Source organism: Lithobates pipiens, unplaced genomic scaffold, assembly GCF_037356315.1.
Source record: "Lithobates pipiens isolate NorthernLeopardFrog02 unplaced genomic scaffold, aLitPip1_a1.2 Scaffold_30, whole genome shotgun sequence".
In the NCBI taxonomy this organism is placed as follows: Eukaryota; Metazoa; Chordata; class Amphibia; order Anura; family Ranidae; genus Lithobates; species Lithobates pipiens.
This window is the reverse complement of record NW_027507791.1, coordinates 75,086,627-75,112,100: the sequence shown is the minus strand read 5'-3', so window position 1 is coordinate 75,112,100 and position 25,474 is coordinate 75,086,627. Positions and strand designations below refer to the sequence as shown.

The following is a 25,474-nucleotide window of genomic DNA, read 5'->3' as shown; positions in this document are numbered from 1 at the left end:
TTGGTTTTCTGAATAGGACACGGATTTCTTATTTCATACATAAGGCCAAAGGTTGATTACATACATAAATGCCTATTGTCTGGAATTGAATGTATTTGTGGCTAGATAAAAAAAAAAAATGCTATTTTACTGTATACCACTTACCTTTCATACCGTTAAACTGCAGAGGAGCAGTGTTGTAATAAAACAAATACATTTTTGCAGAGAATTAATTTCAAATAGAATTGTTTCTTGGCAAATAAAAAAAACGTGAATTCTTAAAAACCACAGACAATAGGCCAAAACCACATTGTATGACTTCAGCGTGTTGTTGAAGAAACAGTTCTGCCATCTGGTGGCCATCTTCTGAGTTCACAATTTGAATATCTAGCAGATTCTTTCAGCAGGGGTGTCTGACGACCCCAAAGTGAATTAACTTTCACATCAGTGTCAGAACACTTAGCATGTGCATAGCAAAACTTCCTCTGCTAAACCCTCTCTGCCTGTTAAAACTCAGACAAACATTTACCTTGGTGAAGATCTTCGGCTGACTTAACGCCGACTTGTATAAAGCGGGTAGGCACTGGTTGATGTTTCTTTTGAGGCTGTCCGGGACCCTGTGATAATTATAGTACGTGTTAAAATTTGACTGAGAATGGGAAGCTAAAGAAAAACTGACATTTGGTGGCACTCTCCTTTCCTAGAATGGCCAATAAGTACTAGGCTGGCAACAAAGCAGTTAAAATAGCACCTTATAAACACCCTGCTTGCTTGTAGCATTATGTAAGTGTAAAGAAGGACATGCTATCACTTAAAACCCAATTCACACTCTTGCTTCTGAACAAACCATCTGGGGACCTTATGAAGCAAGCTGGCCTATAGACTGCTTTGCAAATCCCTGAGACTAATCTGGGTTTGTGATTCACATCCTGAAATATTTCATAGAGGAGGATTTGGTGTAAAATGTGAGGCAAAGGCAAAGATTAACCCATGAAGGTTTAGCATATTATAACATATCTTGTTAAATCACAGTAGTTTGTTCTTAAAGCGGAGAAACAAAAAAATTAAAAATTAAAAGTCAGCAGCTACAAATACTGCAGCTGCTGACTTTTAAAATAAGGACACTCACCTGTCCAGGGCACCCGCGATAACCTTTCCCATTGCTGACCTGTCCCTCGGCTACGGGTGGAGGCGCGGGCATCCTCCGTAAAGGAATCAGGAAGTGAAGCCTTGGCAGCTACGCTGCCTGTTTCCTACTGCGCATTCAAGAGTCGCGATGTGTGTTCCGAGTGGTCCCTGCTGTCTTCTGGGACCTGTGTGTCTCCCAGAAGACAGTAAGGGGGACGGATGAGGGGCCAGACATGGTGTAGATCGGCACGGATACTGCAGCGATCTTTTGCCAAAGTGGGAGCAAATACCTGGATTAGACAGGTATCTGCTCCCCCCAGAAAGGTGCCATATGTGACACCGAAGGGGGGGGGGGGGACCGCATCAGTGGAATTTACATTTATGGGTGGACTTTGAAAGTGGTTCCTTTACAATTGCTTTCGGGTCACATGAGACCTTTCAATAGCAGCAACTTGATACCAGTGATTCTACCCAGAGAATCAATGCTGCGAGTCTAATGAGATCACAATGTGAACTGCCATGCTGAGATTGTGCAGGATCCCCCTGAAAAAATGTGTCGGGGTCCTCTCCCTTTACAGAATTATGATAATTAACAGATTACACAGAGCGAGATGTAATATTTTTCTGGTTCAGAGGTAAACTGCACGTGGATGCACACAGATATGACATCTGCTTTGCTGTTAGAGGCAAAGGGGCCCCTTAAAAAAAAAAAAAAAAATCTGGAGGGATACCATTGCTGACCACTTTTTCTCCAGATGTCTTTAACCAATTAATATGCAGAATACGGAGTGCTGACTTTCTTCTGACTTTCCTGATCCACATACTTGTACCAGGTCACAGATGCCAAGTATCTAAGTCAGCATAGTAGCCAAGCACCTAGCATTTTTCAAAAAGAGATAAGCAATGGTAACCTTGCTGCCTCTCTCAGGAAAGTTTTAAATTTTAAAAAGTACCGTAACTCCATTTTTGTTTAGAAAAATGCGTAGTACATTGCAGGTTATTACCAAAGTTTACAAGCAGATTCCTACCATTTGTTGCTGTGAAGAATGATTGCATGAATAGGGGGGTCTGGCTCATTGTTAATCTATGCAATTTATATGTTCTAATGGGAAACGCTGCAGTGCTTGCATACCTTTCCAAGTGATTAACCCTTGGAGAATCTCTCCAAAACTTACTGTACATTTCCATTATAGGTGATGCCTAAAATCTGATTTGCATTTTAGTGCAGACTTTCTGGAAAAATCAGTAAGCCAATCAGAAAATGACTTTTCTAGAGTAATTCTGTATACCAATAATGCACAGAACAACCCCAGGTTGAATTTTACAGAAAATTACAATGGCTGTAGACTGAAAATGAAAAGGTAATTTGTTATAACCTTAAAATACAACATGGATTTTGTAGCAATTATATAATATATTTTTTGCTATATTTTTTCCACGAAAGTGGAGTTAGCCTTTAAGGAGGCCTTGCCTCCAACAAAAAAAAAATGCTGGGTAAAAGTAGAGAAAAATTAAAGTATTTGAAATGCTTACATGCAGCTTTTTTTCTTTCTATAAACAATTATTTAGTCACGTGCACTGTGCCTATGAAAGTGCCATCAAATTTGACTTATTCAGGAACAGTCAATTCCCTCCTTGAATGTCATAGTCCCCAGCGACAGTCCCAGGGCATTTATATGTCTACGCAAGGGTGGATTTTACAAATTAATAACATGTATAAAAATACTTTAAATGCACTTAATTTTATGTGAAGCGTGTTGTTGAAATGAATGGCAACAGGGTCTAACTTTTTTTTTTTTTTTGCAGAAAATTATAAGCTAGATTGTAGATTGTAAGCTCAATGAGTGGGCCCACCTATTTGTTCTGTATTGAACTGTATTGTAATGCCCCCGCTCTACGTTGTAAAGCTCTGCGCAAACTGTTGCCACTATATAACTCCTGTATATTAATAATAATAATAATAATAATAATTTATTTTCTGAAATTGTGTCATGAGGCCAGTAGAGATATAAAGAGTATTTAGTGAAGTTTATTGATGGGCCTCCCTAGTCTGGTAAATACAGCTCAGCAACAGCTGCAGTACTGGCGACTGTCTATATGCAAACTAGTCAGTTGCACGTAGCTGTTAATTAGCTTGGACTTGGTGTCAGTTATGTGCTAATACACATGAAGATACAGCTGACATGATCTCATTCCCCACCTTTTCCAGTAACAGCATGCAACAGAAAAGCAGTTGTATCACAAGTACTGGCCATCATTGCAAATTGTATAAAGGAAGGTTAATGCCATCAAAAAGGCAACAGCTTATAGCCTCTTATATCAGGACCGTGACACTGGCAGATGCTGCCTGAGATGGCCGCTGTTGTCCAACTTCATAGAGACTCCATAAAAGAACAGGATGAGTGAAGAGCCATTGAGAGAGTCGCTCTCTACTTCCTATACCACAAATCACAATCAAACTTTCAAGGCAGGCTTGAATCTGATAATCAGATGCAATATAATTTTTTGTATAGGTATTTGTTAATTCAGTCTGTGAATGAGAGACAACAAGCAGTGTGTTCCAGGATAACGAGATTACAACAAAATGGTAGTGGGGTGGACTGGTGCAATACAGTAACGTCTGGATGAAAACCGACTCGGCAAATAGACCGCTTTTCAAGGTTTAACCATCTGCACTCGTTCCCACCAGTGCAATTAGTCATGAAACTTGACAGTTCCAAAATCGCATGACAAGTCGGTCCCTGTCTTCGACAATGGAACCGTTCAAATTGTTGCAAATCAAGTCTGAGCGACCTTTAAAAACGTTCCTGCACTACTTTTCTACTATTTAATTGTGACTTGCATTGACTTCTGTTAAAGTAAATCGCAAGCCACGATGAAAGTGCAGATCCAAATCGCACTGAAATTGCGATGAAGTAGCATAATTTCAAAGTCACGTTGGTGTGAACCAGGGCTCAAAATAGTCTGAATTATAGGCGTGTGCCTCTAAATCAGACCAAGGGGGCCTGCAACATCCTAGCCACTGAGAATAAGAATCGCACTTATCTGATCTGTGAGCACGGCTGTCGATTCAACTTTTGTAATTCCAAGGTATTGAGAAGGCCCAACTACACTGCGGTCAATCCCAACAGTCAAACTAGACGCATTTAGATTACCAAAACAAACGCCATCCTAGGTACGTGAAAGATATTGGCCAGCTGAGGCTCGGTTCACATAGTAGGCGGCACGACCTGCCGCGACCTCAGTGGCGACTTGCAAAACGACTTTTGTATAGAAGTCAATGCAAGTCGCCCGAAGTCGCCGCAAAAGTAGTACAGGAACCTTTTTTCTAAGTAGGAGCGACTTGAGTCGCTCCTATTAGAACGGTTCCGTAGTACAGAATGGGGCGCGACTTGTCAGGCGCCGAGCCTTAAGAAAATTGAATCTTAAAAGCATAAATATTTTGAAAAAAGTACAACAATAAAAATAGTTGTTTGAGTTCTGGGAGTTGGATAAAACAAGTCTTTTTTTCTTGGCAGACCATAAAATGCAGAGGGAGTTTGTTCCACAAGTAGAAACAGACCCAAATGTAAAGCATATGTTGTAGAAAACAATGTGTATAGAACAAAGCATTCATGTCCTCACCTGTGAGGTGTCCCTGGGCACAGATGGCATTTGGTATGGCTTGTCGGCATGTGGATAATGAACAGGCAAGAGCTGTGCGTCCAGATCCTTCATGCTCATTGGACCAGAGCTAATATTATCTGCATCATCACCTCCTGTAAAGTAAGACAGTTCATTAATGATACCATTATATCCTGATATAAACTTTGGGAAGATAGCTTGAGGCAATAAAACTTTAACCACTTAAGGACCGAGCCTCTTTCTGAGATTTGTTTTTTACAATTTAAAAAGAGATTTTTTTTTTGCTAGAAAATTACTTAGAAAAAAAAAAGTATAAGGTTAGGGGGTTCTAACACCCTAGAGAATAAAGTGGTGGTCATTGCAATACTTTCTGTCACACCGTATTTGCGCAGTGTTCTTACAAGTGCACTTTATTTGCAAAAAAATACACTTTTGAATTAAAACAACAGTAAAATAAGACAACAGTAAAGTTAGCCCAATTTTTTTTTCATATTATGAAAGATAAGGTTACGGCGAGTAAATTGATACCCAACATGTCATGCTTCAAAATTGCGCCCGCTCGTGGAATGGCGATAAACTTTTACTCATAAAAATCTCCACAGGTGATGTTTAAAAAATTCTACAGGTTGCATATTTTGCGTTACAGAGGAGGTCTAGGGCTACAATTATTGCTCTTGCTCTACCAATCGGGGTATTACCTCACATGTGGGGTTTGAAAACCGCTTTTATATGGGAGCGCTACCCACGCATGCGTTCGCTTTTCGCGAGAGCTCAGCAGGATGGGGCACGTTAAAAAATTTATTTATTTTTTCTTATTTATTTAGCCTTTTATTTTTACACTGTTCTAAAAAAATAAAAAATAAATAAAAAAGTGTCACTTTTATTCCTATTACAAGGAATGTAAACATCCCTTGTAATAGAAAAAAAGCATGAAAAGACCTCTTAAATACAAGATCTGGGGTCAAAAAGACCTCACATCTAATATTTACACAAAAATGCAAAAAAAAAAAAAAAAAATAAGGTCATTTGGAAAAAAAAAAAAAATACATAAAATGGCCCTTTAAGAGCGATGGGTGGAAGTGACATTTTGACGTTGCTTCAGCCCTACAATGGTATGGAGACGGATGGGGGCCATCTTCCTCTCACTCGTCTCCATACCCAGCAAGGAAGATGATCCAATCACCTCTGCAGCTACCGATGGCTCCGGTAAGCGGTGGAGGGAACCGGAGCGAGGCGGGGGGGACCTCTCCCGACGACGATAAAAGTGATCTCACTGCGAATCAGCCGCAGAGACCACTATTAATGGAAACCAGACCGCTGGCCTGAGAAGAGAATACCAGGGTTATGGTAGCTAGCTGCTGCCATAACAAAGATATCCCTCTTCAAAGTTAGGATGTATACTAGCATGCGGCAGTCCGGAAGTGGTTAAAAAATAGATGTAACATGTTCCATCTGGTGGCCCGCTTACCCCCCTCACCTCTTGCCCTAGGACAGTGGGCAGGGATTCCTTTCCCTAAGCTACTGTCACATTTTAAATTCTGCCCACACAGCCACATCATTCATTCACTCACAGGAATCTGAGTATGAAGAAACTACAGGTCCCATCTTCCACTGCGGCAGACACTTGTTCTCAATAAACAGCGAGGGTGCTGATGAGCACCCCTGTAGTTCATTCACAAACCCTGCAGCTTTCTAACTGAAAGCTCTTACAGAAGTATGGGCAAAAAGGTGTAGGAATTATCTGGCACTCATTCTACACTGATCATGGGTACAATGCTTTACAGGCTCACTAGGGGAAAAAATAATAAATGCACTTTTTTTTTAATGCAAAAATATGTGCATGTATTTTTTTCCTAAAAGATAAACTTAGCCTTTAAAGTCCAACTGACCTTCCAGCTGAAATTAGCAAAATATAATGCAACAAAATGAAAGGTGTTGAAACACTAATGCCGCATACATGCGATCAGATTTTCCGACAACAAAACCGTGGATTTTTTGTCCGAAGGATGTTGGCTCAAACTTGTCTTGCATACGCACGGTCACACAAACGTTGGCCAAAAATTCAGAATGTGAGAAGGCGGTGACATACAACATGTACGAGGAGCCGAGAAAAGGGAAGTTCAATAGTCAGTGCGGCTCCTTCTGCTTGATTCAGAAAATGCATGAATCTTTGTGTGACGGACTTGTGTACACATGATCGGACTTTCTGACAAGATTTGTTGGCAGAAAATTTGACAACCTGCTATCAATCATTTGTTGGCGGAAAATCCGATAGCAAAATGTTCGATGGAGAAACACATGGTTGGACTTTCCCCACAACAAGCTCACAGCGAACATTTCCCCTTCGGAAAATCCGACCGTGGGCAAACAGTTCAGCACAGCAAAAAAATAAATAAAACTCTGCAGGGGGCATGTCAGACCTTTGCAGAGAGACCAGTGCTTCTACATAGAGAGCACAAGTCCCTTCTCTACAGCATGTTGGCAAGGGACAGGCTTTTATACTCAAGCTATGGCTGCTTTTTAAACAAACTTTAAAGCCGACCTTAAAAGCTACAGTCTGACTGCAAAATTGTGCTCTTAAGCCTAGTACACACGGGCTGAATGTTGGGCCGGTGTGTACTGCAGCCGGTTCGACTGGCTTCTGGTCGGGACAAGCATGCAGGAAAATCAGCAGCCATCCGGCACCCGATCAGCACTCTCAGCCAACGGCTCAAAGCACTCACACCGGAGTGTCCTGGCGGGAAGGGGGGGGGGCATCCTCCTGTCTGAACACAACAGAACAGCTGGAGAGATCCCTGTAGTAACATTGGATTGTTAGTACAGCGGTCTGTACAAGGCTTTAATCTACCAACAGCTATTTTGTGTATGGGCCCGCCTTATCATATGTAAATTAAAGTGGATTGTTTAGGTAGGCCCTCCTATTACATAGTTTTGGGAAATCTAAAGTAAACTGCAGAATCTGTTTGTAGCATGTGTTACTTTTTTCAAAGATTAAGACTCGGTTCACAATGGTGTTCTGCGGGAAACCCTGAGATCCCAGTATGGGTTCCCTTTGAACCGCTACCGTGTCAAAGTAAAGTTAATGGTACCCCCAAATCAGACCAAAAAAAAAAAGTGTCCTGCACCATTTTGGTGCAAATGCGATGCAATTTCAGCCACACAGTTTGTATGGCTGAATTTGCATAGCACAGACATCGCATTTGATGTGCACAGCAATGTGGTTCGAATGACATGCCGTGTCTGTGATTGCACCAGTGTGAACACAGCCTAACTCAAAGTAAAAATTTCACAAGTAATTTGCTTTTGTAGGCAATTTCCTTTTATGGGCCCCTTTTCTTTACACTCTTAGCCCTTGTACACACGGTCGGACATTCCGACAACAAAATCTGTCGGATTTTGTCCGAAACTTGTGTTGCATACACATGGTCGGACAAAGTTGTCGGAAAATCCAATCGTACCTAACGCGATGACGTTATTTCGTTACAACGGGACTACGTTTAGGCTAGTAGCCAAAAGCTTTGGTCTAGGAATTTGATCTGAGCATGTGTGGCACTTTGTCCGTTCAAAAATCTCTACACTTTGTCCGATTGGATCATGTTGTCGGAAAGATTTATAGCCCAGCTCTCAAACTTTGTTGGTCGGATATTCCGATGGAAACAGTCAGATGGAGCCCACACACAGTCGGATTATCCGACAACACGGTCCGATCGGACATTTGCCGTCGGAATGTCCGACCGTGTGTACAAGGGCTTACAGATTTGCCCACATAAACCCTTTTAACTGTAAAGTTTTCATCAATGTTTTTTCCCTGTGGGGTATAGACAGCACTTAAGCCTAGTACACAGTACAGCGGGTCTCCTGAACTGTCAGGTTTTTTTTTCGTTCAACCTACTAAGTATTTGATGTTAGTACAACGACCTGATGGGTTTGCCCCCCCTGCCAGAACACACCAGTCAGCACTCTTAACCATTGGCAACAGAAGCTGGAGGAACTGCGGCTGCAGCCAAAGCCAAATGAGGGATGGTTCCTACTGAACCCGCCAATGCCACCTGACATCGGGCCCGTGTGTACAAGGCTTTAAGCTTAGTTCACATTGGTGGCAAATGTGTAGTGTGGCAGTGTTTTCAATGCTTGTCCAATGACCCCTAGCTGTGGTGGGTACTAAAAGGATGTACCACGTTATATTTCACGTTAGATTAAGGCTCTGTTCACGTCTCCATGTTCCTGAATCACCGCGTTTTTGCCCGCGATTTGCAATAGCGGCAAATTGCGAGATGCCTGTGCATTGCCTGTCGATTTTAATAGCACCCCGAACGCGGCACAAGTTTCCTGCGGTTTCACGCCTTTCGCCCAAATTAAGTACATGAGCTTCTTTTTGGCGACGGGCGTCCCGTGATTCTATTTACGCAATTTTACCACGACTGTCGCCCCCATACACCTAGATGTCAATGAAGCCTTAGTTGCACTGTGCAAAAAACACCATTTCCCATTTCAAGGACTTCCTCCAAAAGGCCCCTTCTCAGTGGAGAAGCAAATAATAACATAACAGGCGTAATCCTTTCCCGATTTATCCAACAAATCACACAAAAAAAAATCCAAAAGAATAACAGTTATTAGGAGTTCTGTGCTTTAATTCAAGTAGATGTGTATAACCTGGTACATTAGTGCATTGTCCAGGGGACGATGGACGATTCGGAGGCCGCCAAGCAGTCTGGCCAATATTAGAAGGCCTATCCATAAACACAGAGTGTCCCACCAGGACTTGCTCTGCAGCCGTGGTCAGTTTTGGCCTTTGACCTTCGCTGATCTCCCCCAAGCTGTTGTCCTCTCCTGAGCTCTAAGGGAAAAAAAAAAAAAAGACGACAATGAAGAGCAATATATACAATCTCTTCCAGAGAATAATAAAAACTATTCTGTGAAAGCCTGGCAGAATTCATGCCATGTGGGGTTACAGGCGTGAATAACAAGCTGCTGTTAAAATAGCTTCTAAAAATAGAGGTGAAAATTGCTAATACACGACGGCCACACACATATATTTCCAAGAAGCTATCAGTTTACATAACAGCGTTTTATTGCTGGATGCCAGAATGGAGGCGTGGAACATACCTCAAGATGGTAGAAAGCCTCATGTGGCGCAACAAGATCTTGATTAAATTTGGCTAAAAGCGAGAGGATGGGGTCACGATGTGCTCCTCTGTGAGGTCCCTGTATTACCTGTCCTTCACTGGGGGGGTCAAATTCCTGCAAGAGGAGAACAAGGCCGTTTGTTATTGGCAGTATGACTTTCTCACTTAAGTACTGCAGCAGTCAGACAAAACTTCAGTTGGAATGTTAATGTAAAAACAGTCACATGTAAAGGATTTCGGTTTAATAAAATCCTTACCGCTACACAACGCTTTACATGGCAAAACCCAATAAACGGTAACAAAACCCATAATACGAATGGAAACCACACTCAAATGGTGCAAATTAAAGCAGAACTTTACCCAAACAACTTGATAAAAATTATTTTTTTTTAGCAAGGAACATACATTACACATTAATAAATATGCTACCAAAATTAGCATTTGCTGTAAATTGCCTCCAGCATTGTTACGGTTTCTTCTTACTGGGGGCTGCCATTTTGCTGAAGTCCCAGAACCCCTAAACAGCAGTAAATCTTTAGGCAGTCAGCAAATCAGCTTCTACGAATTCAGCAAAGTGCACTAAAACTAGAAAGCAACTGAGCATGTGTAGAGTGGGGTGAGACAATGTTATACTAGCACTCTTACCAGTGTAGGCACTTATTTTTTAATGTTTTACATAGTTACGCTAAATAAAAACAAGTGAGCGCTCAGAGATGAACAGCGGCTTGCAAAAAAAAGGTGACGGATAAATACAGTAAAAAGAGTGAAGTGCAGAAATGTTAAAGTGGATGTAAACCCACCCTCACACTTTTCCAAACTACTGCAATGGTGGTTATATACAAGGATATACACGACTCCTGCATGTATCCTTACCTATAAAATGTCTCCCCTCTGTCTGTTAGGAGACCCGAAAAACTGAAGATTCTGTGGGCAGGTCTGTTGTCCAGAGCTCAGTGGGTGGAGTCATGATGTCAGTAGATTCCCAGCCCACCTCTAAACTCCCCTTAAAGCGAAGGTCCACCCTAAAGTGGACCTCCGCTCATCGGAACCCTCCCCCCCTCCGGCACCACAATTGGCACCTTTCAGGGGGGAGGGGGGTGCAGATACCTGTACAGTACAGGTATTCTGCACCCACTTCCGGGATAGCTCTCTGCGGAAAGGGGCGTATATTACGCCCATTTCCGCAAGTGCCCGCCCCTTTCCGCAAGTGCCCCGCTGCCTGCTGGGAAACACACAGATCCCAGAGGCAGCGGGGACCGTCCTTATTGCGCGGTGCGATTCGCGCATGCGCAGTAGGGAACCGGGAAATGAAGCCGAAAGGCTCCATTTCCTGATTCCCACACCCAAGATGGCGGCGGCAGCACCCGACATACGATCTACAGATCGGCTTCGAGTGCCGACATCGCGGGTGCGCTGGACAGGTAAGTGTCACTATTTTAAAAGTCAGCAGCTGCAGTATTTGTAGCTGCTGGCCTTAAAAAAAAAAAAAATAAATCGCGGAGTCCCGGTGGACTCCAGCTTTAACATGCATTTTTTCCTGTGTATTTCTTACACTGAATTTCTGCTATGATCACCAACATCCATTCACAACCCAGAAAAGTCACCACATGACTTCAGCATGCCCAATTATGCTGAGGTGTGGAGCAGCCAATCCTGGAAGAGCTGAAGAAGATAGGAGGAGGGCATCTGAAGTACACTGAAGGTCTCCCAGGCTCCTAAATGAGATATGTAAATCACCTGTCACACAGTGGGAAGAACGGACTCCTATTTCTCTGAGTGTAATGGCCCGTACACATGATCCGAATATCGTACGACAGATCGCACAACCTTTTTCACTTAAAGGTCACAAGTAGAAATTGAATAGGTAAATAAAGTAATGAAAATTCTCGTACGACAAAAAAAAAAAAAAATAATAAAATCGTACAATCTGGAATCGTACATGGAAAATTTTTGTGCATGTCCGATCGAATAATATCAGATGAACTGTCCTGAACGGCTGTCGAAAGTAGTGTACACACGATCTGAAAATCATACGATTCTTCCTCGAACGACAGTTTTCATATGATATTCAGATCGTGTGTATGGACCATTCGTTTTTATCTTACTGAAAAAAAGATAAGAGGACTGCTTAGAGCTGGATTAACTCTTCGTGGCAAAACTGGCCACAGATGATATAGAAATTCTATACTGTACAAGGCGCAAGCCTTAATTAGAAAAAATAATAATAAAATAATCGGGTTTACATCCACTTTAAAGCTCAAAGCTCATTCAAAAAAATAACCCTATTAGGTGTATAACTATCAGTGATAAATAACTACATATATTCCCACAATGTGCAAAATGAATCATGAAGTGCAAAGTGCTCTTCCACCACTAATTGGGGATCACAAGGCCCATGAAAGAGTCCTATAAAGAGTGAAAACTTCTGTGATGAATCTCAAGCTGAATAATCATCCACTGTGCACCAAAATATAAAGTATTCATTCACCGGAAGCTTATATACACTATATTGTCAAGAGTATTGTGCCGTCTGCCTTTACACGCACATGAACTTTAATCGCATCCCAGTCTTAGTCCGTAGGGTTTCAATATTTAGTTGGCCCACCCTTTGTAGCTATAACAGCTTCAACTACTTGGATGGCTGTTCACAAGGTTCAGAAGTGACCATTCTTACAGAAGCGCATTTGTGAGGTCGGCACTGATGTTGAACGAGAAGGCCTGGCTCACAGTCTCTGCTCTAATTCATGCCAAAGATGTTCTATCGGGTTGAGGTCAGGTTTCTGTGCAGGCCAGTCAAGATCCTCCACCGCAACCTTGCTCATCCATGTCTTTATGGACCTTGCTTGTGCACAGTCATGTTGCAACAGGAAGGGGCCATCCCCAAATTGTTCCCACAAAGTTAGGAGCATGAAATTGTCCAAAACGTCTTGGTATGCTGACGCCTTAAGAGTTCCCTCCACTGGAACCAAGGGACCAAGCCCAACCCCTGAAAAACAGCCCCACACCATAATCCCCCTTCACCAAACGTTACACTTGGTACAATGCAGTCAAGCAAGTACCATTCTCCTGGCAACTGTCAAACCCGTGTGATTCGTCACTCCACAGAACATGTCTCCACTGCTCTAGAGTCCAGTGGCGGCGTGCTTTACACCAGGGGTTCTCAACCCTGTCCTCAAGTACCCCGAACAGGCCATGTTTGAAGGTTTTCATCTTGAACAGATGTTTTAAATCAGAGTCAATTGCTTGGTATTTTGGACAGGTATTTTATCCAAGAGAAATTCCCAAAACATGACCTGTTGGGGGTACTTGAGGATAGGGTTGAGAATCACTACTTTACACCACTGCATCCGAGGCTTTGCATTGCACTTGGTGATGCAAGGCTTGAATGCAGCTGCTCAGCCATGGAAACCCATTTCATGAAGCTCTCTATCCACTGTTCTTGTGCTAATCTGAAGGTCACACAAAGTTTGGAGGTCTTTATTGACTCAGCAGAGAGTTGTCGACTTCTGCGCACTATGAGCTTCAGCATACGCTGACCCCGCTGTAATTTTAGGTGGCCTAACACTTTCTGGCAGATTTGCTGTTTCCAGTTGCTTCCACTTTGTTAAATTACCACTAACAGTTAACCATGGAATATTTAGTAGCAAGAAATTTTCACGGATGGACTTATTGCACAGGTGGCAACCTATCACGGTACCATGCTTGAATTCACTGAGCTCCTCAGAGCGACCCATTAATTCACAAATTTTTCCAGAAGTCATCTGCATCCCTAGGTACTTGATTTTATATACCTGTGGCCATGGAGGTGATTCGGAACACCTAAATCCAATGATTTGGAGGGGTGTTCCAATACTTTTGGCAATATAGTGTATAATATCAACGCTTTTGCAGAGCTTTTCAATTGCTTTTGAGGTGTTAGCGGTGTGCTTTTTTTGAAGGTCAAGCATGCTCCAAAGATGCTGCTTGCAGGAGTTTTTTCACCTCCCCGCCAGTGCACCACCCCAGTGTGAAAGCATTCATCGTTCTTAATAGAAATACGTTTTCGTGCTATTTTCAGGCTTTATCTACTTATTTATTTTTTATGCACAAAAGCACCTTATATTTTGTTGCATAGTGCATGACTATTCATATTAAAACGCAATATTCATCAAGGAAGTTTTCACTCTTTATAGGACCCTTTCATGGAACTTTTAGATTGCCAAATAGTGGTGAAAGAGCACTTTGCACTTTATGATTTATTTTGCACATTGTGGGAATAGCACTAATAGATGCACCTTATTAGGGTTATTTTTTTATGAGATTTAACATTTGTGCTGCACTCTTTTTAGCATTTTTACATGGCTATACCTGCAAAAAGGGGCAGACTTGGAGGATTTCATTTTTCTGGCTAAAGTTCCAATTTGAAACCGAATTCTGGGTAAACCACTAAATAGGCAGTTCATCTACGCTGATGTTTATGGTTTTAGGGCCAGTGTCAATAGGTCTGCGCTGTGTTGATGGATAAATGCAGCCTGCTTTAGATAGCAGTTTGAGACCCTTTTGAGATCACTCAAAAGTCCATTATAGGTGAACATGCAGTTGACCTCATTCAAGCTGCTCTTGCACTGTATGAGTAAAGAAGCAGATCTAATAAAACAAAATAAGCAACTTGATTCCCATGGGCCTTTTTAGGCAACTTCTGTTACAACACTTTAAAAAACAAAACAAAAAAAAACCCATATATATCCATCCAGGTATAAAATAATAAAATATTATAACGGTTGATACATAAACAAATACTTATACATTCAACATGGTTGCAGATGTCTCTGTATGGGGAGACTCTGTATAGCTTTATTTGGTAGATCCCCAGCTAAATCTGACAAGTTTCAATTGTTCTTCTCCGTAGGTTGATGGGTAGAATATTTATTACAAAGCATGCATAAAGAAAGAACAACTGATTAAATTAAAAGGTGTAAGAGGACCCCCTCATTTGACACCACCAACCAGCCTTCAAAACTACCCAAACGGCCCAGGAGCCAGGTCAACCAAGTTTTCCCTGAATTTGCTTATATGCACGTTATTGCCATTAAAAAAAATTTGGGGACCCGGGTCAATCCTAAAAAAAGTTTTTAAAACGCCCGTTTTTTTCAGGAGCAGTGATTTTAAGAATGCTTAAAGTGAAACAATAAAAATGAAATATTTCTTTAAATATCGTGCCTGGGGGTTCCCTTAGTCTGCCTGTAAAGTAGCGCATTTTCCCCATGTTTAGAACAGCACCGAAGCAAAATGACATTTCTAAAGGAAAAAATGTAATTTAAAATTTCTCACAGCTGTATTGTATTGCCAGATCCAGGCAATATACATAAAAAAATAATTAAAAAAAAATAAAAATAAAACAGTGTGGGTTTCCCCCACCCTAGTCCATACCAGGCCCTTTGGGTCTGGTATGGATATTAAGAGGAACTCCACGCCAAATGACAAAAATAAATAAAAAATGCAGTGGGGGTTGGAAAACCACAATTTGTTTTTCTTAATTCTGTCACAGGGCTCCCCTTAACCACTTCAATACACTATATTATATACCCTGCACTGTATTATATTTACATTACACTGACTGCACTATATACTCTGAACTGCAGTATATATACACTATACGAACTGCACTATATACTCTGCTGACAAATTGGGCCTTAGGTGTTGGTGGTCGCAGATCACGGTAACCCCTCAGTTACTCTTGTTGGGCACAGGAAGGGGCCCTGCTGTGAAATATTATTTCAAAAATTTTAATTGCATGCCCCTGGTAAACAAGGGCAGAAAAATTGGGCCTTGGGTGGTGGTGGTGCCCTAAACCAAAAATATTGCTGGAAGCTAGCATCATTGTTATGAAGGAGGAATAGGATAAGCAGCATAGGCAGTCTTCAAGGGATCCCAGATCCATAGCAAATTCAATCAGGTACATTAGCATCAGGTGCTTGATAGCTGCTGATCCAGGACTGATACATTTTTTATAAATGTGAGCCTATAAACGGAGTCTGTGGACAGGCGTACTCTTTGATCAGTTACAAACTTTCCAGCAGCACTGAATAAGCGTTCAGAAAGCACGCTAGATGCAGGTTCAAGCCAGTAGCTCAATTCCATATTGAGCAAATTCTGGCCAGTGGTCAAACTTTAAGACCCAGTAACTCAGAGAATACTCTGTTGGAAAAGTCTCAGTCTGCTCTTGCCCCTAGATATTCCTGCACCATAGAATGCATACGCTGGCGATGGTTGCTGGAACCTATCAGACCTTGGCACTGAGGACTGAAAAATAGTTTAAAGGCATCGGTCAGCTGGCCACCTTCTCCACCACTCTTCCTCTGACCAAACAAAGCCTCAGAAACACATTGTCCAGCACCAGGAAATTGTAACCTCCCAGGGTCTGGAAATGCATTACACACACTTTTCTTCAAGGCCTCCTGAAGATGTTTCATCCTCTGCTCCCTCTGCAAAGGCAGGATGAGTTCTGCAACCTTACCCTTGTAACGTGGACCAAGAAGGGTTGCCAGCCAGTAATGATACCTCTCCTTAATACTATGAATCCTAAGGTCCTTTTGCAGGCTTTGCAGAATCAGGGAGGCCATGCAGTGTCAGTTTGCAGTGGCATTTGATTTTGAGTCCTCTGGGTCACTAAGGATCACATTATCCGTGACTACCTCTTCCCAGCCACGTACAACTCCTTGGGTTTTTGGGGACTGAAAACCATCCCTTGAAGACCGCTGCGTGTTATCCTCGACATCCATGCTGACATAATCCTCCTCCTCCTCCTCCTCTTCTTCCTGTGTGTTTGGTAGGCCCGCAGGAATGCTATCTGGATAAAGGGGGCCTTGAGAGAAAAGGAAATCCCCCTCTTCCTCCCGCTGTTCTGCCTCAAGTGCCCTGTCCATGATTCCACAAAGCATGTGCTCCGGCAGGAAGCCTATAGGGACAGTGTCACTGATGCATGCATTATCGCTGCTCACCATCCTTGTGGCCTCCTCAAATAGTGACAGGACAGTGCATGCATCTTTGATCAGTAGCCACTGGTGTGGCAAAAAGAAGCCAAGCTCCCCTGACCTTGTCCTGGTGCCATACTCGCACAGGTACTCATTGATGGCCCACTGCTGTGTGTGCAGCCGCTTCAGCATTGCCAATGTTGAGTTCCACCTGGTGGCCATGTTACAAATAAGGCAGTTGATGGGCAGGTTACATTCCCTTTGAATGTTAGCCAGCCGAGCACTGGCATTGTATAACCGGCGGAAACGACCACAGACTTTTCTGGCCTGCCTCAGGAGATCTTGTAAGCCTGGGTACCTGGTCAAGAAAACACTGCACTACCAAATTCAGGATGTGGAACATGGGTCAAGTGTCCCTGTTGGAGGGCAAAGAGAAGGTTGGTGCCATTGTCGCATACAATCATTACTGTCTGAAGCTGGTGTGGCATCAACCACCTCTGAGCCTGCCCCTGCAGAGCTGACAGAATCTCTCCCCCAGTGTGACTCCTGTCCCCTAGGCAGACCAATTCAAGCACTGCATGACATCTTTTTGCCTGACTGCTTGGGTAGCCCCTTGAGCATTTAGGGAGCACTGCTGGTTCAGAGGACAAATCTGCAGAAGAGGCCATAGAGGAATAAGAAGAGAAGGGAGAGGAGCATACAGATGTTGTGGCAGAATCACCACTAGCTTTTTGGAGGCGTGTCCTGCATCCTTCCCAGCTGCCAGCAGAGTTACCCAGTGCACTGTGAAGGAAAGGTAACGTCCGTGCCCATGCCTGCTGGAGCATGATTCAGTGGTATTATGAAGCTGACCGCCCTGTCCAACGAGGCCATACCATTGCCTTCCACATGGCAGTAGAGAGCCGGAATGGCCTTACGTGAAAAGAAATGGTGTTTTGGAACCTGCCACTGTGGTTCAGCACATTCCACAAATTCACAAAAGGGGGCTGAGTCTATCAGCTGAAAAGGCAGCAGTTTCAGTGCTAGCAATTTTCCAAGCTAGCATTTAGATGCTGAGCATGTGGATGGCTGAGACCGAATTTCTTTTTACGGTTCAGCATCTGGGGTAGGGAAATTTGCCTGCTGAAATCAACTGATGGTGTACTGCTAACAGATTGGCTGCAAGTACATGTGATACCTATTGCTATACCTTTATTCCTCTCAGTGCAGGTTTTTGAGAGGACTGGAGGTATAGTAAGGTTTGGGATACCAAATGAGGAGCAAGGAGAAGTCTGCCTTTTTTCTATGATATGGGTCTTTCAGGTTCTGCTGCCAACGGACTGCATGGCAGGTCGTCATATGTTTGATCAAGCATGTGGTGCCCAAGCAGCTGCTGTTCTGGCCATGCTTGATCCGCTTCAGACATTGGTTGCAAACAGTAACGGTGTGACCTGCTGCACACATGTTGAAAAGGGCCCACACCAAGGAACTTTGAGCCGGGGAGTGAGCGGGGAGTCAGCAGCGCCTGCACCTGCAGAGCTCTACAGTGTGATACAATAGGGTGGCTGTCCTTAAACTGACCCCTGGACATCCTGCCTAGTTGGAGTTGTGCCTCCTCACTTTCCTCCTCTCTTCTCTCAGGCACCCAAGTACGGTCAGTGACCTCATCATCCCCACCCTCCTCATCACTGCAGAAAACTTGGCTGTATGCTGCAGCTTGGGGAACATGACTGCCAGTTTCTTGTCCTTCTGTGGCACCCCCTCTCTCTAGGCTCATGTTACTCCCTTCCTCCACCTGAGAACCAACATCGGAGCCTTCAAATTGCTGCACATCCTCCAGCAGCATGTAACTGACACTGGTCGAATAATTCTGAGGATTCCTCTGTGCATGATGGTGAGGCTATGGAAGGAGTATCTGGACAAGGAGCTGGTGGAACTGGCCACTTTGGCAGCTGCATTGGAAGGCAAACTATGAGCCTGGGTGACAGAGGATGGCTTTATTAACTCCACCAACTCTTCTGCATGTTGTGGCTCAATAACACGGCCAGCGGCAGAAAAAAAAAAGCAAGCGTGCCCCGCGGCCACCTGCAGAGGATGCACCATGTCCACGACCACCAGTGTTGACTGTAGAAACAGAGACTGCTTGCCCTATTTTAGTGGCCTGTGAGCATCTGCCTCTTCTTGGTGGCCTTTCAGACGCAATGAGAATTTTTTCTTTTCACAGCAAACTACACTGTATTAATTTTTTTCATCGATCAAATTTCTTTTGATCGGTACTCACCTCTCCGCCAGCTTCTGGGTCTTCAGGGAGTTCCGTCTGAGATTCGGTGACGTCACAGACATCTATGTCACTGGACTCCTCCCCCTTTCCCCAAGTGCCTCCATCTGCTAACGAAGGGAAGGGAGGAGTCCAGTGACGTCAAAGTTCTGATTGAACGTAACGCATACGGGGAGGAGCTATGCATGAAGTCACCCGCTGCTGCCCTACGGAACTAACACGATTGTCAGCTTTACATGCTGTGTTTTTATCATCTTTATGTGAGTAGTTTGTGTTTGAACACAAAAATGAAATCTAAAGCCCCATACACACTATCAGATTTTCTGATGTTTGTCTTCAGATTTACCAAAAACATGTAGTGCAAGGGCCTGCCTGATTGCATACAAATTGAAACTCCTAAGGTTTGACCTCATATTATATGGTTTTGGTAAAGCTGAAGGAAAAAAATCAGCAGACAATCTGATAGTGTGTATGGGGCTTTATACTTAAGCGGTGAGCACTTAGATCTTTTCTTTCTACCCATGACCTGGTGTCCTTGCTGAGATCTAAGGAGACGTGAGAGAAGTTTATGGTCCGTGTTAACCTGCTTGCATGACCACCTGTTTGCACAGGGGTCCATGCCAAAAGGTGAGAGTGATTAGTTAGACCGGAGGTGGAGGGATTGTCACTCTACTGTGGAAAAAAAATTACTTACGTCAGTGCTACAATTTGAATTTACAATGTACTCATGTGAACCGTTGAAGTTAAGTCATGGATTGTGGAAACTAACTAGTGTCGGGTGATTGTATATAATGTATACCACATTTACCACTGACTAATGCAGAGTTGCAATGCAAGGAGATCAGCTAAAAGTAGTTGGATCTGTATGTGCGTTATAATTAATTGAAATTAGTCGATTAAAAAAGAAAAAAAAAAAAAAAAAAGATTAAATCGAATACAATATAGTCTAATTATATACATACATACATACATACATACATACATATACACACACACACACACACACACACACACACACACCGTATTTATCGGCGTAGAACACGCACATTCATTTTAAGAGGGAAGTTTCAGGAAAAAAACTTAAATATTTTTATATTGGCGTATAACACGCACACGCTATTTGCACCAGATTTTCATGGTGAAAAAGTGAGTGTTATACGCCAATAAATACAGTGTGTGTGTGTGTATTCATACATACACACAAAATTATATATAGTGTTTGTGCCTATACACCGCCTGAAGTGTATATAATGTACACCACCAAAAGAACTGCATATATACACATAGATATATACAGAGATATACATACACACACATATACATACACACATACACTAGAATGACTGTATATACAGTATATCAAATACACTGCAACTAACTAACCTGCCTGCCTAATTTAGCTCAATCTATCTCCACAGCCACACACTATACACGGCCACTATGTAAGCAGCCTTATATAGTGTGGGGCAGGGACTTAGTCCCCCTGAGCCATGATTGGCCAAAGGCATCCTGCCTTTGGCCAATTATGGCTCTCTCTGTAGAGTGTGCTGTGATTGGCCAAAGCATGCAGGTCAGGTGCATGCTTTGACCAATCATCAGACTCTAATGTACTGTGTTCTCGCAGTGCATTATGGTGCGTTCCGCATCGCTTGATTTTCCTGTGAACTCCCCATATTGTTCGCTGTTCGAGTCGAACATCAATCTCATCCCTAATCTCCATCATGTCAGCCACAGTAACAGCAGCAGCAGTGTGCCGATTAGCGGATATCAGGGATCTACCAAATGTTGGCACATTTTTGTGTGACCTCTTCTGTTCTCCTCTTCTCCCAGATTTGATAAACATGCCTACACAGGCCCTTACCTGCCAAAGAATATGTTTGCGGTAATATGATCACATTGCTACTTCTTAGCATTCTGTTTTCTGGATCATTGGACAGAGATGAGAATGCTGATTTAAGGTCCAATGGTCAGACTCCAAGTAGAAAGACAACATACTTAAATCAGGAAGCTGAATTGCTTACCCAGGAAAAAAAATGTGTCTGGTTGTGCAGTGTGCACATCACAAAATAATTTGAATTTATTTTAACATCCTGTGTTCCAAACATAACGATGTGATTTTCAGGGCATATAATTATACTTTTAAGGTTTTAGCAATGTTGAATAAACATTGCAAAATATTGTGTGTAGGCCATAGCACGGTGGGCAAAGTATGAGACCTACTGTATATGACCAGTCAATAAAAGATTCAATTCTCTCACACAGGAAATCAGAACTAGGGCTCCCCCGGGGATTATTATGATTTCCTTTAGCTGTGGTTGACTGACCTCCTACTTGATTGTACCTGTGTAGTTCTGGGGCCACCGCCACTTGGCAAAGCCAGCAGCATGACATCGTGCTCTTTTCAACAGTCTGCAAGGGTAAATCTCAGAGAACCATGGTGAAATGGTTTTAATAGGGGTTAACAAAAGAATGAAAATTTTAGGGGTTCCTTTGGGAGAAAAAAAAAAAAAAACAACAACTTTTTTTTCCTTAAAAAACAAGGAAATCAGTTAGGGGTCCTCTTACCATATCATTGGCATCCCGTAGAGTGCTAGATAAGCTCTCTGTCAGGTTCGGATAAACAACACCACCTTCTGCCAAAGCTGTAAGAAATCAAAAGAACTGTAAATCCACAATCAAGATTAAAGTACTGTAAAACATTCTTTAATCAGCCATACAAAGATGGCTGTTTAAAAAAAAAATCATGCTAACCTGAACATTTATTTTATAACATTTATTTATAGAACAGCCAGTAAATTTGTGTAGAACAACTGGTTTAAGATGATCAGTTAAAGAATAAGTCTTGGAAATTATATTGTTTTCTGAACATTGTGTAACCTGAACTGGAAACATTTGGTCCGTGATGGACAAACTTTCAGTGAGTCCCCAAAGGTAAGAATCATCCACAGGTTTAGAAGGAAATACGAGAAGTAAAAGCTCAAAATTATGTTGTGCTCCTCAACTGTGAAGGACAGCACGTGACGAGGAAAAATTACCATCTTCAAGCACATACATTATTGTATAAAACAGACAAATGTATCAAATTTACACATAATTTACAATATGGAAAATTGCATTTAAATGCAAAAAAGAATTACAAAAGGGTTGTGAAACAACAATAAATCCGAGCACCATGGGTGCACCATTTGGGGATTTTTTATAAGCAAATCTGGACTTTCTAAGCAAATACTAAGACAGGTTTACAACCTCCCACAACTCCTTTATTGGTCTCCAAGTCTGCAAACAAGTGGAAGACCCAATAGGAAGTTTCAGCAATGTAGAAGGGGTTGAGTCAACCTCAACTTTCCAGGAAAGCCAAAATACACATGTCAAAAAACAATTACAGGTTTTAGAGGTCTCATGTCTTCTGGCTTTTTTGCTCCCTGCCACGCATATGCTTCAGCACCAACTGCATATCAGTGCTCTAGACCAGTTTACATAAAGTGACAACAGCATCATGCAGAAGCACAACTACAAGACTGTTGTCATCCCATATCAAAAAGTGCCTGAATAAAGACATTCGTAGTAAGATAACCAGATATTCTTTTTTTGAAAGCTGAATATTCAAAAAGATTGATAAATTTGAAAACACAAGAATTTACATGTTAAATACATATAAGAGATTTTATCGATTGGGTATACATACATATACACATTATATACACACACACACACACACACACACACACACACACACTTTAAGATGCATTCAGGTACTACTTGATAGGGCCTTCACTTCCTTTATGCTGTCATTTTAAAATCCCTTTTCAATGTAGATGAAAAAGAAAAGATTTTATTCAGTAACATTTAGGCATTTGGATTACTCCTGGCTGTGTTAACTGATGCTCAACCTTCTATTGACTTTTTATAAGTTGAAAGTATAAATTAAAAATTGAAACGTATATGCAACTACTCATGGTTATTTATGTTTTTGAAAACTTTTCTCTCTCATATGGATATCTTTTATTTTTTAGAACTCAATACTATCTCTGTACACCAGTACCCCCTGAAGAAGAGTCTATGAGTTGAAATGCGTAGGGGTCACCACTAACTCTCGCAGCCCTTGTGGCAGATTTAGAGTAACATATGTTATGTCTTGTTCTCTTATAACATACATACTGCATTGTATTCTTTATATTTTAAATTATGTTCTAATTAAACTTTGGAATTTTTACACAATTGTTGATGGTTATTGGTGCCTTAAAGTCCCCTCCATGGTGTCGTTCTTTGTCAACCAATACTATGTAACATGAGGACAAGCGTAAACAAATCATTGCATTTATTTCAAATCAGGTAGGGCACTACATAGAGCAGTGATGGAGAACCTCGGCACTCCAGATGTTTTGAAACGACATTTCCCATGATGCTCAACTACACCGTAGAGTGCAAGAGCATCATGGGAAATGTAGTTCCAAAACATCTGGGGTGCCAAGGTTCTCCATCACTGACAGAGGATTGTAGAACTAAGGAGATGGTATAGTCTGTCATCACCTGTATAACTATGCTTTTCCCAGACATCATACAGAAGAACTTACCTCGAGCAACAGCTATCTGTCCATAGCTATATACAATCTCCCCTTCTGAGATGGGTTTGTCTGTGGTATCAGACTCGGTTACAGTGACCGTCAAGCTGCTCTCATCTGTTGAAGGTGCAGACACCGATGGAGAAGGTACTGGTGAGGGAGTTCTCTGTTTAGGTGACATTGGGAGAGATTTCTCTGATGAGGCAGCAGAGATTAAGCTTCTTGGTTCTTCTTCTACAGCCACAGTCATTACACTAAAATAAATATGAGTTTATGTAATTACAAAGTTCTAGATACAATTAAAAACAGAATACTTTTCCAAGCAAGCTTGTGTGACAGTTGCAAACAGCTCATTACAGCATAAGTATACAATAACATTTATCTTCTCTTATTTGCCCCCTTTTGCTCTGTTAAATATACCATTGAAAGATTTTTGTTATAACTGGTAACTGCAAAAAATACCTGTTGGGGGGGATTCAATAATTTTGCAAAAGACAACTGGGCAGGGATGACACCATTCAATCCACAAAAATACTGCTGCAACATTGTATTCTGACAGCAGGAACAGTCTGCTCTTGGAATACACTGATTAGCAGCTGCAGCCGCTGATCGATGAAAGTCTTCCAGTGTGTCTATTCAACAGAAGTCAATCTACCAATAGACTTCTGTTGGGAGGATTACACACAGATCAAAATTGGGCTGAATTTCAGTTCATCTTTATCCACCATCACATGCTCCTCCACATACCAGGCATTTCTCTTCACTTCAGTGGTCTAACAGATTGAAAGGGAAGCATGTGCTCATGGGGTAAAGCACAGGTTCACGTTAAGAAGCAAGCGAATGCTACTGTACAATATTGTGTGAAAGCTACCCTTTTTTCATAAACACTATAGCTATAAAATTATAGGCCAGGTCTGTGCATGCGTTCTGCACTCCTATTCATTCATAGACAGCTTTGGAGTACAAGCTCGTACTCTGGAGTAACACTCCATCGCTGGTGTGCAGCCTCATTTGACATATTTTACTAAAATCGGAGACAGATAAGTATAAGGCTGGCAGGAGTCTGGGCCCAACAAGAAGTACAATACACTGTAACTGTACTAAAAATGCGATTACAACTTAGTTTCGCTTTGAAGAGGCACCATAGCTGTTTGTCCATAGCGGCAGCAATGACAATAGACATTCTCCTTCAGGCCAATGTAATGATCTAGGTTTTTTGTGAAATAATTCTGCACACCAAAATAAAAAAACAGGTTAGACCGCTGGATGGTAATAACATGAATCATAACATAGCTGTGAGTGTAGATTTTAGAAAAAAATTAGATCTGCAGCCAGATATGGTAATGCCCAGCAACTATCTGGACCTAATTCTAGTGAAGTTTATACTTACGCTGCATCTTTAAACTCAACAGCTTCTATGAGAGAGTGTGGGTTCTCCTCTTCCAATGGAAGCTCAATTTCACCCCAAGGGTTGGGAGGAGGAGCCTGAACAGCAGTTGGTTCTTCATTCTCTTTTGGTAGGACAGGTGTGGGAGTGGCAACTTTGGGGGGCGAAGGTGCTGGAGTTATTGTTGGTGTGTCAACCTTGACCGGAAGACTCTTCTCTGCCACAAAAGAACAATAAGGAAAATTTACAGGGTTTTATATTAAAGCAGACATTACAGACATATTGATCGTGTTGCAGATATCTGAAAATATATTTTTTCCATAATTATGCAATAAGCATGCTTCTTTTCTGCGTGTGCATATGTTCATGCCTATTGAAGAAGATGATCCAAATGCCTCTAGGCCCCTCAAGTATTCAGTTTAATGAACATGATCTGAAGAAATACAGGGAGTAAAAAA

General features: G+C 42.1%; 1 protein-coding gene across 2 annotated transcripts in view; it reads right to left on the bottom strand.

Annotated features, from left to right (window-relative positions):
• The window catches only part of KIAA0586 (KIAA0586 ortholog), a 216,805-nt gene that overhangs the window by 94,459 nt on the left and 96,872 nt on the right, over positions 1-25,474 (bottom strand). For both annotated transcript variants that reach the window (XM_077464465.1, XM_077464466.1), the window contains exons 24-30: positions 25,020-25,233; positions 23,642-23,883; positions 21,633-21,709; positions 9,838-9,972; positions 9,385-9,568; positions 4,732-4,865; positions 509-596 (exon numbers count right to left, since the gene is read on the bottom strand). In XM_077464465.1, the coding sequence (XP_077320591.1) occupies positions 509-596; positions 4,732-4,865; positions 9,385-9,568; positions 9,838-9,972; positions 21,633-21,709; positions 23,642-23,883; positions 25,020-25,233 (1,074 nt within the window). The remainder of the gene's footprint in view (positions 1-508; positions 597-4,731; positions 4,866-9,384; positions 9,569-9,837; positions 9,973-21,632; positions 21,710-23,641; positions 23,884-25,019; positions 25,234-25,474) is intronic.